Below are 13,390 nucleotides of genomic sequence, written 5' to 3'. Positions count from 1 at the left end.
TAAATAAGGACTAGAACAATGGAAATTAGAGCTTCTACACTGCATTTAGGATAGAAATTAGATTAGAATGCAATGAAATACGGGAATTATAGCAGAGGCTTCTTCCTGTCTCTGCACTGTAAGAAACTTGTTTCTATGTTGAGGGTATAAGGGGGTGTCTCAGATGTATGCTATGGAATCTCCCCTTTGGCACTGCTGATAATGCACCACCAAAATAACTTCTCCCTTGGGAATTCTTTGTCACAAGTTAATTTAGTCCTATTCCATCCCCAAACCTAGATTTACAGTGAAAAGGTGGTGATATTTCTCTGATACTGTCAGTACATGCCTCAGATGATTCATGCAGGTCATTTCAAATAAGAACCCATAAAACAAAGCTATAGTGTGTATTTGATGGATGCTACACAGTTTGTAACAGCTGTTAGAGCAGTTTAGTTTTAGAGAGCTTTAAATACCATGCTGCTACCATCATTTATCAAAATTTCTGCAGAAAAAGTAAGGTACTTTAAATCAGACTCTGAAGTTCAAAAGGAAAACTCTTCTGTACAACACTATACTGACCTGCAGATAAGATCTCAAATACAGGCACTTGGATGCCATCCACTTGCAAATTACAGACCCAAGGTTAGAAGGTCTTCAATGACTAGAAACAGTGAGAGTGATGCCTTAGAAAGGAGAGAAACTTTCCTTTCCAGTGCTTCAGAACTATGCATCTACTCTTAGTAATACAGGAAGCTCACAAAATACCACCTTTGGTGCAGTCTGACGGAGCAGCTGTGAACAGTGACCCCAAGCATTCACACCAATGCAGCTGTGGGAGGAAGCTCCACATCAGGAACAGGGAGAAGGGACATGTGGCTTTTTTTAAGGGACCTGTGATGTGGTGATGCCTGAAGTGCCTTACATGACAGATGCAGTCTATCATATGTCCCTGTGGTGATGATATTATGGTTCTGTAGATTCTTTTTCAGACACAAAATTCCTCATTAGATGTAGCTGAATAAAGAAGCTCTGAAACAATGTCAATATAATTATTTTTCATCTAAGCTTGTCCATTTCTTAGTTTCACCAAGAGATTTCTTATTTGAAGGAATGCTGGCTCTAATCCCATCCCTAATTCATGCATGCCATGTTATACGCAGCTCCAACTGCCCTTTCTTGCTGCAGAGATCAGAGAAAGACGATGTGACACTTCAGGTAGTGAGGCAAGTTGAAGAAGTTTCTCTCCAGTGAACGTTTTCTTCTTTGGAGGGGTGCTTGCCTGGGCTAGACTTGCACAACAGCCAATGTCTGCGCAGATAGCATGCCACTATTTTTATACTCTGGAGTGTGTACATAAATGTATTCAACTACAAGCAAACAAGAGTCCACAGGAGCTTACTTATGTGCAGCAGGCAGAACATTTTCAATGCTTTGCTGTGCTTCCTTGTTTACTTATTTATGTTCAGACAAAGGAAGTGGTAAGGCTGATGAGCTGACAGCTTTTCTGAGAAGAGACCATTTTGTGTCAGAGGAAGCTGTATATCTCTCAGAGGTCCTAACAACGGAGTCCTACATTTACAAAAACAACAGCTCTTACACGGAAGAAGCTGAGCATTAGGCAAAGGATTCCTGGACACGCTGGAGGTGGTCACGCACAAGGAATATATGGCTGTTCCACCAACAGTACTGCTCGAACCTTCTCTAACTGCCTAGGGGAGAAAACTTCACCATGGATTTAAGGAACATTCCGTACCGTTCAGACGTGGTTACCTGGAACCCAGACGACTTGGCAGACTACTTCAGGACAGTAAGTTCAGCTGTGCTTTGTCTTTGTGTGATGGAGGAGCAAACTGCTGCAACATGGTGCTAAATTTACATATTTTTATAATGGGCAGAACTTGTTGCAAAACCAAAAGCAAAATCACTGACAAGAAGCTCAGCTAAACTGGCCAGCAAATTCTGTAAATGAAGCTTGAAAGGGTGTTTGAAATTGGGTATAAGAGAAACTTGTGGCTTTTCAAGAAAATACACGCTTTGCTACAATTGTTGATATAACACATTAACAACTGTAGAAGGCATTAATGTGTGAGAAGTACAAGTTTTTTAGCTCTTCTTCAATGATTTTCAGAAGACGTTTTGTTTTTTCAAGTTGCTTAGTGTTCACAAGTGTGCCTCTGAATGTCTTTGCTAATCACATCCACGAGAACCCAGCAAGAACTCCACAGTTGTAGGTACATGGACTCCACATTTTTTAGCCTCAGTTGGAAAAACCATTTGCCTTTTGGTTTGACTTCCCCCTTCTAAAACTTCTTGGCCAAAACCCATGGTTCAAGGTTAGTAGCTGTCCCCTCTTTCTGGTTACTTTTTCTGATGTTCCTTGTGTGACCAGCTGGGAACTTCCGTTTCTTTTGACATCTTTTTCACTTGTGACTATCTGTACATTTCATTTTAAAAGGCAGAGAAGTTTCCACACTGAAGAAGTACTCTGAAAGGCAGTACAGGAATGCTGAAACCTTTCTGATTGCCCAGGAACGTGTAACTGAGCCAATTTCACTACAGCTTCATTTCTCTGTGTTCTCTGTAAATTCCTCATTCTTCAGGATCAGAGACAGGGCCTGCTCTGTGTCCCTTGCTCCTCCCAAAGTCCAGATTTTAACATTGAGATCAACAAGATTTGGGAAGATTTGGGAAGATTTGTGAAGACTTTCAAGCACTGCCAGCATAGGTGCTTAATTTTCAAGTGAGCTGCCAGACCAGCTTTAAAAAGCCTGTAAGAGTTTGGGCTTCATTTTAAAATCACATAAAGCTCATTGTTTCAATGGCTCCTATAACTCTGTGAGTTTTATTTGAGGAGTTGAGGCAAGTTTGATACTAGAATGCAAAACCAGCTAATAAAGACAAGCAGCTCAAACACAAAGCCTGTGTTTGGAAACTACCAACTACCTGCAAACCTCTAATTTTAGGTTCCTCAGTTTCTGCCAAGTAAGAATTCTTCACACTTAAGAGTAGTAACATCTGGTGTGTTGACTTTAAGCCTCTGCTAATTTATACTATGCACTGTAAAACGTAAAAGCAAAGCTGTTCATACTGGTAATATGTTAATGAAATAGTTATTTTTAATAGCTAAACAGTATTTTTCATCAATTACTTTACAAATGAGATTAGGTCTCCGTCCCACTGATGTATTCTACCAAGTATGGCAGCTGCTCACTGCTGCACACAGACTTGTGCTGGTAACATCATGACAACGCTCACTGACTGACAGAGACAGTATTTGCACCTTGAAGTCCTCAGTCTGCACAAATGTCTTGCTCTGTGTCCTGATGTGTTTAGCAGAGTTTGGACTGTTTCTGCATGTGTGTAACTGAAGTGTCCTAAAAACATCCTCTCAGCTGTTCAGATGTTTTCAGGACCTGCTCTCATATAACACCAAGCTACGAGATTATTCCTTAAAATGAATAAATGAGATAAAACTAAGAAAGGACATAATGCTCCCTACAATATGTTCTCTGCTTTAGGGGAACCGTCGCAGCAGCACAGGATCATGTGTCTGCTTAACTTTCCCTAACTAAAGTTTCAGCAGGACTGGAGCCATTCTTCTGTCCTGAAGGGTCCCAAATGTCACTTTGCCCACTCTTTGGGTTCCTTCTGGTACAGACCTGATCAACTTGGAACAGGAAAACGTCATTCTAACCAGGTGAAAAATACAAGCAGTGTTCTCACATGCTGTTTCTGATCAAACAAAAGAAAAAAAAACCAGAACCCTGAAGACACCCACTGGAAATATTTAAGGATCAGGTCTTGCTATACATCGCTAAGGTCTGGGCTTGTTGGTTTGCTCTTTATTTAAGTCCCTCAAGTTACTGTTACATTTTTGCATGGTAGAACCAGGAGCTTTATTTTATTATGTATGTGATCAGCTTCTAAACTGCCTGTCCTTGTCCTAAATACTACCACAAAACAGAATATTGTGGAAAAACTTTCCAAATACTACAGATAATTTCCAGGATTAACAAGCAACATACCTATCCAGAGGAGGAAGCTTTTGGATCACAATGAATTCAGAGACTGGGATCAGGACTTCAGTATTCCAAGATACCAAGTATTTGCTGTGCTTCCTGTTTTCCACAACTGTCACTACCACAACTATCCGTTTTCCAGATACTTCTTTGGGCCATGCAACTGTTTTTTAAATGTGAGGAATTGCATGTTACTAAATGGATGGAATTGTCAAGTCCACTGCAGAAGTTTTCTCTTAAAAATCCATGTTTACAGAAAAAGATGAGCCATTTAGACAGGCTCCAGCATATGAAATGGTGATTTGGAGCATCTACTCAAAGCAAATGATATGCCTAAGTGTGTTCATCCGTTCTTAAAATGAAGGTGCAATAATCATCTTCTTATCATTGACAGTTAAAGTATAAGGACTGTGAGAAAGTCGTGAGGAAGCACAGCATAAATGGACAACGGTTTCTGGTAAGTGGATCTGTAAAAATTCCTTCCTGTAAGATTCCCACCAAGTGATTGTTTCAACTTCTTAGTTTGCATCAGCAGATGCAAAGTGCTGAGCTCGAGGTGGTTATTCAGGTATAAATATGAGAAGTAAGTGCCTTTGCTAAAATCAGCCAGCCACCTCCTTTACATACAGAGCGCTGGCAGCCCAAGCATGTTGTTTAATATGCATCTATTTATGTACTTTTTAAATGACAGGGAGGTTATAAACCACAATCTTGTCTTGAGTTCATCTGTTCCTTTATAGGAAGTGCTTGCTTTGAAGTACTAACTACAGAAAACTCACATTTATTAATTGTCCTCTCTTACTAAAGAAGATACAGACGTGGGCTGGATGACTGGCTTTCTGGTGTAATCACTATTTCATGCCTATATACTTGAAATTAGGTTTCTTTAAATTTTGTATATAGAAACGTAGAAAATCAGTGAACTTAAAGAGCAGCAAAACCAGTAACAGTTTAAAAATAAAAGTCCTACTACGTTTAAATCAACATTGCTCCAGGCTTTACCAATAACATGGCTTAACTTCAGAAAAGCTGACAACTTCCATTAACACAGCAAATGGTTTTGGGCCTTAAATATACATCCACAAGGATGTGTAAGGGCTTTTATTATTACTTTATTTTATCTTTATTTTATTTTATTTCCAAATATTAACTACACTATTTTCCCCCAAAGTAGTCATTTTGATCATCTGTACAATTAATGAAAGTGGGAAAAGCTACGCACACCTCTTCTAAAGCCTTATATTTCATTTACTTGTCCTAATGGATCAAGGTTTTTGACAGACAACATCACACTTTCAGGCACCCTTCACAGGAACAGGATGTGACACCTCCCTCCTCCTGGGTGGAGTCAGAATTATTCAGATGTGTGTCACTGTCACAGGATCTATCCTACCAACCCCTAAGAGCTACTCCTTGGCTCAAGCACCGAGGAGCTGTGGCTGGAGTGGGAGCTCTGGCTCTGGAAGCATTATGAAATTCCGGGGTTTGTGAAGTACAAATAAGATGAACAATAACTGCGATTCCTAAGGGATTTCTGTCATTTTGTATTTCCAGAGTGTTTCTCTAAATACACAGGATCATAGAATCGACTGAGTTGGAAAAGACCTTTAAGATCACCAAGTCCACTCTTTCTCCCAGGACTGCCAAGTCCACCACTAAACCATGCCTCAGAGTGCAGCAGTTCTTCAGAAGCATCCTAGCAGATGCAAAGGATGCTTTTGTATTAAGTAAGCAGCTGCTCACCTCTGCTGAGACTTCAACTTTTAACCTCTTGACCTACTTGTCATTTGTATAAAAACTTCTATCTTGTCATTACATAGAAAGGTTCCCCTGTGAAACCGAACAAAGGAGGCTTTCAGGGGAGCGTTCTGGAGTACGATCTTGAGAAAACAATTACTGCTCTGTATGAATGCTTTTTCTCAGCAACACCTTTTTACATTTTGTAAGTTATTGGAACGTGCCAGATTACAGTAGCACAGAGGGAACTGTTCGGACTGAGGGTTTGCAGGTTTTCTGGCTGCTGTCAGATCTCTCTGGTAAACCTGACTGTAACAGTATTGCTGTATCAGAACACCCTGGTTTCAAAGCCACGTTTCTGTATCCACTACAAGGCTACCACCAGGAAAGTCCAGTTGAGCCGTGGTAGGAAGGAGACTGCAGCGATTCCATGTAACTTATTCTAATAAAATTCTCTAATATCTAAAGTAGCACCATAGCTCTTTTATGAGAGTTTAAACTGAGAACTTTTATCGCCTTTATTGCCAGAATAAAATTCTAGAGAGACGCTTTAAAAGGTCTTTAGCAAAAATTCTAAATTTAGAAAAAAGAGAGTACAATTTTTCTGTGGTTTACTCCTGAGTATTCCCAGAGGCAAAATAGTGCCGGAAACCAGAGATGGGATTAGTCCTGTGCTGAAAATCATTGATACCATTGTGTACCAATGCAGAATTAGAAACCTCTTACTGTTGGCAGTGAGACAGAAAGAACCAGACTATCATCCATGTTCCAAAGAGAGTGTGTGAAGCTTGTGAGTGACTACACTCTCTCCTAAACTCAGCATTGAACATAATGGAAGAAGAAAGGGGCTGACCCTCTCTGCAGCAGCATAGCAAAGCTCTCAAGACTTAGCGCAGCTCAGCTTCAGGTCAGGAGTAACCTGTGATCTAATCACTGGGTTATGGTTGAAGGGGGAAGAAACACACACACAGTTTCTAGAAAGACTTCTGTTAGGCTGCAAAGGCTGCTCTTAAGTCCAAGGAGTTTTCAAACCATATCTCCACTAGAACATGTGATTTTACATGTACTGTGATGCTACAGATATGGTTCTGAGCACAAAACTCCAGCAAATGCTGTTCTATTTTGAAATCTACAGTTTTACCATGAAAATTTGCAATTGCGCACAACTTTGCCTGATTTCACTGTGCAGGCATAAAGGAATTCAATATATCTAGCTTCTGAAGTCACCTAAATACCATATTTTTTACCTGCACTAAAAAGATGGGAAGCAAAATAGCCTAAAATCAGAATCTGTGGTAGAAGTTTGCCTTCCCTACCAGGAACAGCCCTTTACAAAGGGCATTTTGTTGCATATTGCCTTAAAACTGTAAGTGTTTAAAAGAGCATTTAAAGTATTCTGTCCGTTTATATTTTCTGTGAGAAGCATAATTCCACAGTTGCCAGGAGGAATGCCACTGCTGATGGGCTCAAGCAGACCATGTTCTGCTGGCCTCACACCATAATCAGTAGCACAGGATGTTACCAGGATGTAGCTCTCTATCAGTTGCTTGACACTGTCCAACAAGATGAATTATGGTATCTCAAGGGTATGTTTTCCTGTATGCTAGGTGATGGCAATGTACAATGAAAATCCAGAAAGCAAGAGAACAAAATGATAAAATATTAGAAGACTTAAAAATAGTGCTGGAATTCTTTGGGTCACTGTCTGTCCACCCGCTTTAGCTTCAGCATCTTGACAATCTCTAGGAGAAAGCTGTTGCAGAAGAGGGTTTGATTCCAGTTCTTTTGAGAAGCAGCTTGCCTGTAAGTCAATGTGACTCTACACCATCAGTAAAGGACTGGATTAGAACCCAAATCAGAAAAGCACATGATTTGATTTTAACTTTGCACAGAATCCCATTAATCCGGGAAGAATGGCTCATCTGCTGGCAAACAAACGCTCTCCTCTGGGAAGTGCTGGTTTAAGATTTTACTTCTCCTTACAGGTCATTATGACAAGCTCTCATTAAAACACTGCAGCCATATTCTAGAAATACTTCTCTTTGAAGTTACATGTGATTACTCTGTTGAAGTCCTTTGTGTGTAACTGAATACCCATGATGTTTGTTAACCTCCAGCTGGTTTTATGCAGCTACATAACATAAAGACCAATATCCAGCAAAAACAGAAAAAGAGAGAGAGGATTTTTTGACGGCAATGGGTTCACTTCTCTTACAAGCTATGGGATGGACAGGCTGTTATGTTACACTGCTTTTCTATGCACTTGCTATTCCTGCCAGTTGAGATCTGATGCCTCATTTTGCGTATGCAAACTTCTGTTGTGGCAGGGTGTTCCATGCACAGTTCCGTGACATGTATCATGTGCTTCCTTTCCAGAACATGACTGAAAATGACATTCAGAAATTCCCCAAACTCCGAGTGCCGTAAGTAGAGCCGAGCCAATTTAACACTAACAATTATTTTAGCTGGTCTGCAGTGAAAACTCATAGGAAATAGGGGGCAAATGATTTGCAAGTGATTAGATAGAGACCTGTTGATTGTGGTGTGCCAAGAAAGAAAAGTTACTCCAAAATGAAAGGAGGGTTGTCATGGTTGCTCCAGCACAATGATACAATACAGAACTATTGTCTGGGGGATGTTCAAAACAACTCATCCATAAGTTCTTTGACAGCAGCTACACAAAGGTTAAACTTTTTTTGCAAGTACTATGTTTAAAGTATGATTTAACTGTTTGGTGTTTAACTGTTAACTTTAACTCAAAGGAATAAAGACAGTCCGGTATGTAGACAATGGGTGAGAAGTGCAAGTGATTTTCATCATGTGCTTTTCCTGTAGGTAGGCATTAAGGATAAACCAGTCTGGAACATTTGATTTGGTGTTCAATTGTTCAGCTTCCCTGAGCTCTTGTGGATCAGGCCCTGGAAAAGTTTCTAATTTATCTGAATAGCTGCTGGAGTTTTAAAGAAGTTACTTATGAAGAACGATACCTCATTAGGTTAAACTGAGTAACAGAGAAATCAGCTGCTTCTAATATTTTATGGTGGAAATCAAAGGATTTTATTTTGCTGTGAGTTCTGTGGTACATATTTAAGCTGGACATTACGAGGTTCCTAACCATAGGACATGTGGAGCTCTTCATGGTCTTCTAAACAAAGTAAGGAGTTAAAAAGGAACTCAACTCAAGTTATGCCAACATGGTTTGCTGATCATTTCCCAGCTCCACACTCATGCCCTCTATGCATTTCTCAATTTTGCTACATCAGATATGGTCTGCTTCACCGTTTCTGATGCATCAGGGCTTGTGTAAGAGGTTTTGGTGAGGCCAAGAGCACTGAAACGTTCTGAAACACCTGTGTGGTCTGTCACATTCACATGCTTCTGGGTAAGCTGGTGGCTAGATTTGAGGGCAGGCGGATACCTCTATTCAGATCAGATATGCAAGGACATTACGTGTTTCTTCAGATCATATCTGTACTTTCACACAATAGCGATTGGTGGTGTATGAGTGTTAGCTAGTGGGATCAGAAGTATCAAAGACCTTCCTACAAAAGAAGATGCCCCAATGGCTCAGCATTTGGCAAAAGTGCCTTGTGTTCTCCTTGTTTGAGCTTCTGGTTTTGAGAACTTCTGATTTGCTTTCAAATTTCTGAGTCACAAGCAGTCAGTGGAAGGTCTAATAACCCACACATACAAGAGCTATTAATGTCATAGGTGAATAGTCAAAATGAAATCTAACAGTGTGGATTTACTCCTGTCTCCTCATCTATGATGTTTGGAAATTGAAATCTCCTCATCTATAATGTTTTGGAAATTTGATTTTCACAGTCACTTGCCTTGTTTCAGCCCAGCAGCAAGCAGACAGCCTTTTCTAGTCAGATCTGTGCTTCCCAACAAGAAAAGAACTTGAAATTAAGAGCTTTATAAGAAGACTTAAACTTGTTGCCCAACTTGAAGAACTGAATGATTAAGTAAATTAATCAATCTGAATGAAAGTTCTGGAACTAATGCCCTTGTTCTCAACTTTCCCCACACTTACAAAAGGGAAACAGTTCACTAGACTATTGTGAATACACATGGGACAAGGTTGATGTTATGTGGGATCCTCAGTGTAATGCCACTGTTTGCAGCAGGAATTTAGGGCTTTAATGGGAAAGAGAAGCAGCTGCCATTTAAAAACCAAACCAAACCAAACCAAAAACCCCAGCAGAATAAAATACATCAGTAAAAGAACTTGTCAGGTTTTTAACATTAATTTCACCACTTCAGAATCTCCACTCTCCCCAAAGTGCAAAGTGCTTGCTGCTGACTGCTACTACAACAGTCATACCCTACTTTCATATCATAATGCAAACCTCACCTAATAGGAAGAGGTTTTCTAGAAGCTGAAACACACATTAGCATATTGTATAGTATCTGATGCTTAACAACAGTGCTAAATTCCGAGCATGTTCTATAAAAATGACTAATATAAATAGCAAGAGTCACACCTGCAGCCATTGGCAGGAATAAAATGTACATGCACAAGAGCCATTGCTCTCCAGTAACTGTAGCAGGGTCATGCTGACTTACATGTACCCAGTGCACAAGCCAGCACTACAACTGCAGAGGCTTTGCAAACCACAGCCTCCATCCATCTGCACCTCCTGAGCCTGGTATGTGGCTCTAAATGTGGTATACTAAATGTATACTTTTGAGCAAAGCTACTGTGTAAGTGCTAAATATAAATGTGTCATTACTTGGGGTGATTCTGTGACATTTACAACAACCTTTAAGTGTCTAGGCTGGAGCAGCTCTGCTCGGGAGCCAGGCTGAGAGAGCTGGGCTGGGGCAGCCTGGACAAGAGAAGGCTCCTGAAGGGGAGACCTCAGAGCAGCTCCAGTGCCTGAAGGGGCTGCAGGAAACCTGGAGAGGGGCTTTGGACAAGGGCCTGTAGGGATAGGACAGGGGGAATGGCTTTAACCTGCCAGAGGGGAGACTGAGATGAGCTCTTAGGCAGAAGCTCTTCCCTGTGAGGGTGCTGAGGCGCTGGCACAGGGTGCCCAGAGAAGCTGTGGCTGCCCCATCCCTGGCAGTGTTCAAGGCCAGGTTGGACACAGGGGCTTGGAGCAAGCTGCTCTAGTGGAAGGTTGGAACTGGATGAGCTTTAAGGTCTCTTCCAACTGTAATCAGTTCAGGATTCTATGATTCTGTGAAGTATCATGGGCCATTTCCTGAAACTAAGAGAACCCCTCTGCAATCTTCTGTTATTATTAACGGAAGTTTTGAGAGCTAATCCTTGTCAGCTGTGTTACAGGTGCACATCTCCATGAATTTTCTTGGGGCTTATTTTTAAATCAAAAAAAAGGATTTAAACACCATTTTGAAAGTTAAAATATCTCACAAAATCTTTAAAACTCTCCATTAAAAGGGCTGCAGACTACGGAAAGCTTTGCTAAAACGTTTACATGTGTAAGGGTACCATATAAAAGTGGCTGACATCTCCAAACAGTCCTGCAAGTTTTATTCTGGCAACCCTTCTGCAGTCAAAAGAGTTAATGGACAAGAAGTCTGCACAGGATGCACTGCACTTGCAGCGGCCATACACAGATTTCTTGAGGGATCATAACAAACTCCACAGTCCACGTACCCAGCAGGGATCCCCATTCTCATCTAGGGTCACCTCCTACCTTTCTTGTATGCCTTAGAGAGGTCTTGTACACCAGGTGATTTTTACTGGCATCGTTAAGGAAATCTTTTCCACATGTCTGTTGGGGCATTACATCTTGTGGAGGTGGAAAATGAAGACTGAATGAATGAAGAAAATAATAAGTTTTACTGTCGTTCAGAATATTTAGGGTGATGGTGCTGTAACTGTTTGGAACCCTGAGATCTCTTGCACTTATGTTGCTATTAAAGGAGTTTTAGAGAAAAGTTTAGAAAATCAACTTTGCGTAATGCTGTATTTTGACTCCACATGGAAGCATTGCTTTCATTCCCACTTACATGCACATAGAATCTAAGCGTAGCTGAGGCACCAGGTCCCAAAGTAAAAGGCAGTTTACAGCCCCGCTCACCACCTTCACCCTTTCCTTTGGACAAAAGGGAGGTGAGAAAAGCCACGTGTTCTTTGCCAGTTCCGTGCCGTAGTTGAACTGCTCTGGGTGGACACAGGGAAGTGAGAGTGGAGAGAGATTCTGGCGCTGCTGTAAAGCTCTAGGCGCTTATTCCAGCTAAACAGAAAATGCCACCACATAGTATTTCTACTTGAATATATACATGTCTGTTTGAACATGCAGAGTATCACCTTGAGGTCACGTGATGGAAAATTAAGAATACTAAACATGTCTTAAGAATTTAAGCATTGTTGCCATTCCATGGAAAGAAACATGCCTTTCTGTTCCAGTGAGCTACACAGATCTGCTACGGCGCTGAGGGCAAAGCTTTGAACACCTGATTACAGGTGATGGATTCCAGTCTCCAGGTTCCAGACCACAAAGGGTTTTCCCTGGTTCACTCGGTGGAAATCTGTGGCCCAGGAGACATTCAGTCATTATCCCATTGCCACAGACCTTTAAGGACCAGCAACATTTGGGACAAGTAATCTATTAGTAGGAACATCTTGTTCCTACATTTTGTCCTTTTTCCCGCTGGGAAATTAAGATAAATAATTGTGGCATGACCATCAGCTTTAGAGATTTTTTTTTTTAGTCAGGAATGTAGCTGTCATCCTAAGTAAGAGAGAGCATCAGGGTTGACCTAATCATTTCTTCAGTTATTAATAGCTTAGCAATCAGTTACAACCTGCTTTCTTCAAACATACACTATGCTTAACACTTGGCATTTTGTAGCAGTATGAAAACCTGTTAAAAACCATAGTGTTACGGGTTCTGTTGAGCTCATTCATGTTACTCTTGTACTTGCTGTATCTTATGGAAGAACCATCTAAGTTAATATTAATGCTGCTGGGTTAACACACACACCTGAAGGTTCACAAACAACACACGGCATCCTGAAAGAGTGGCGCACTGGTGCAACAGGGAAGGGATACGGTACATATTACACAGCAGACACTGAATCTCTGCACAAAACGAAACTCAGACCTAATCATGATGCAGTTAACATTTTGATCATGAATCTAATGAAACAAAAGGCTCAAGGGACACATGGAGTTTTGTTATTGCTCATTATCATTATTTCCAGTAACATAAGGTCATAAAGGTTTATACTTGTGGTCAACAAATGGGAGTCTTTCAAAATGTTTTAAAGAACATTCAACAGAATGCACCTCAGTTGATGGGATCAGAATCAGTGAGCACGAAAAAGCCAAGGTCTCATTCAGAATAACATTGGTGGTTGGCCAGTACCTGACCCATGATATAAACACTGAGTTTAATCACTGACACTCTTATTGCTTATTGTCTTGAGAGAAGACGTTTCAAAGTTTTTGGTAAGTCCAGGCACTGCTCCAGGCTGCTGATCCCTTCAGCTCCTCAGCAGCAGGGCACTGGCAAATCTGGGACTGGAAATTTTCCACCTTGGTCAGGAAACTTGTAGCATAGCCATAGCACTTGTGAAATTTTTCAGTCATAAAGAGAGCATCATTGCACTAAAGCAGATCACTGCATCTGCCAGTTCAAACATGGAAGTGAGCTGAATTCTGAAGGAGACACATT

General features: G+C 40.9%; 1 protein-coding gene across 1 annotated transcript in view; it reads left to right on the top strand.

Annotated features, from left to right (window-relative positions):
- The first annotated feature begins 1,461 nt into the window (after positions 1-1,461).
- LCP2 (lymphocyte cytosolic protein 2) overlaps positions 1,462-13,390 on the top strand; it is a 30,617-nt gene continuing 18,688 nt past the window's right edge. Inside the window, exons 1-3 of the mRNA XM_062629235.1 lie at positions 1,462-1,789; positions 4,396-4,458; positions 8,115-8,161. Of these exons, the coding sequence (XP_062485219.1) occupies positions 1,712-1,789; positions 4,396-4,458; positions 8,115-8,161 (188 nt within the window). The 5' untranslated portion in view covers positions 1,462-1,711. The remainder of the gene's footprint in view (positions 1,790-4,395; positions 4,459-8,114; positions 8,162-13,390) is intronic.

Source organism: Pezoporus occidentalis, unplaced genomic scaffold (assembly GCF_034315485.1).
Source record: "Pezoporus occidentalis ecotype Australia unplaced genomic scaffold, CSIRO_AGI_Poc_V1 ctg33, whole genome shotgun sequence".
Classification (NCBI taxonomy): domain Eukaryota; kingdom Metazoa; phylum Chordata; class Aves; order Psittaciformes; family Psittacidae; genus Pezoporus; species Pezoporus occidentalis.
The sequence above is the reverse complement of the archived record's forward strand: the minus strand, read 5'-3'. Positions and strand labels throughout refer to the sequence as shown.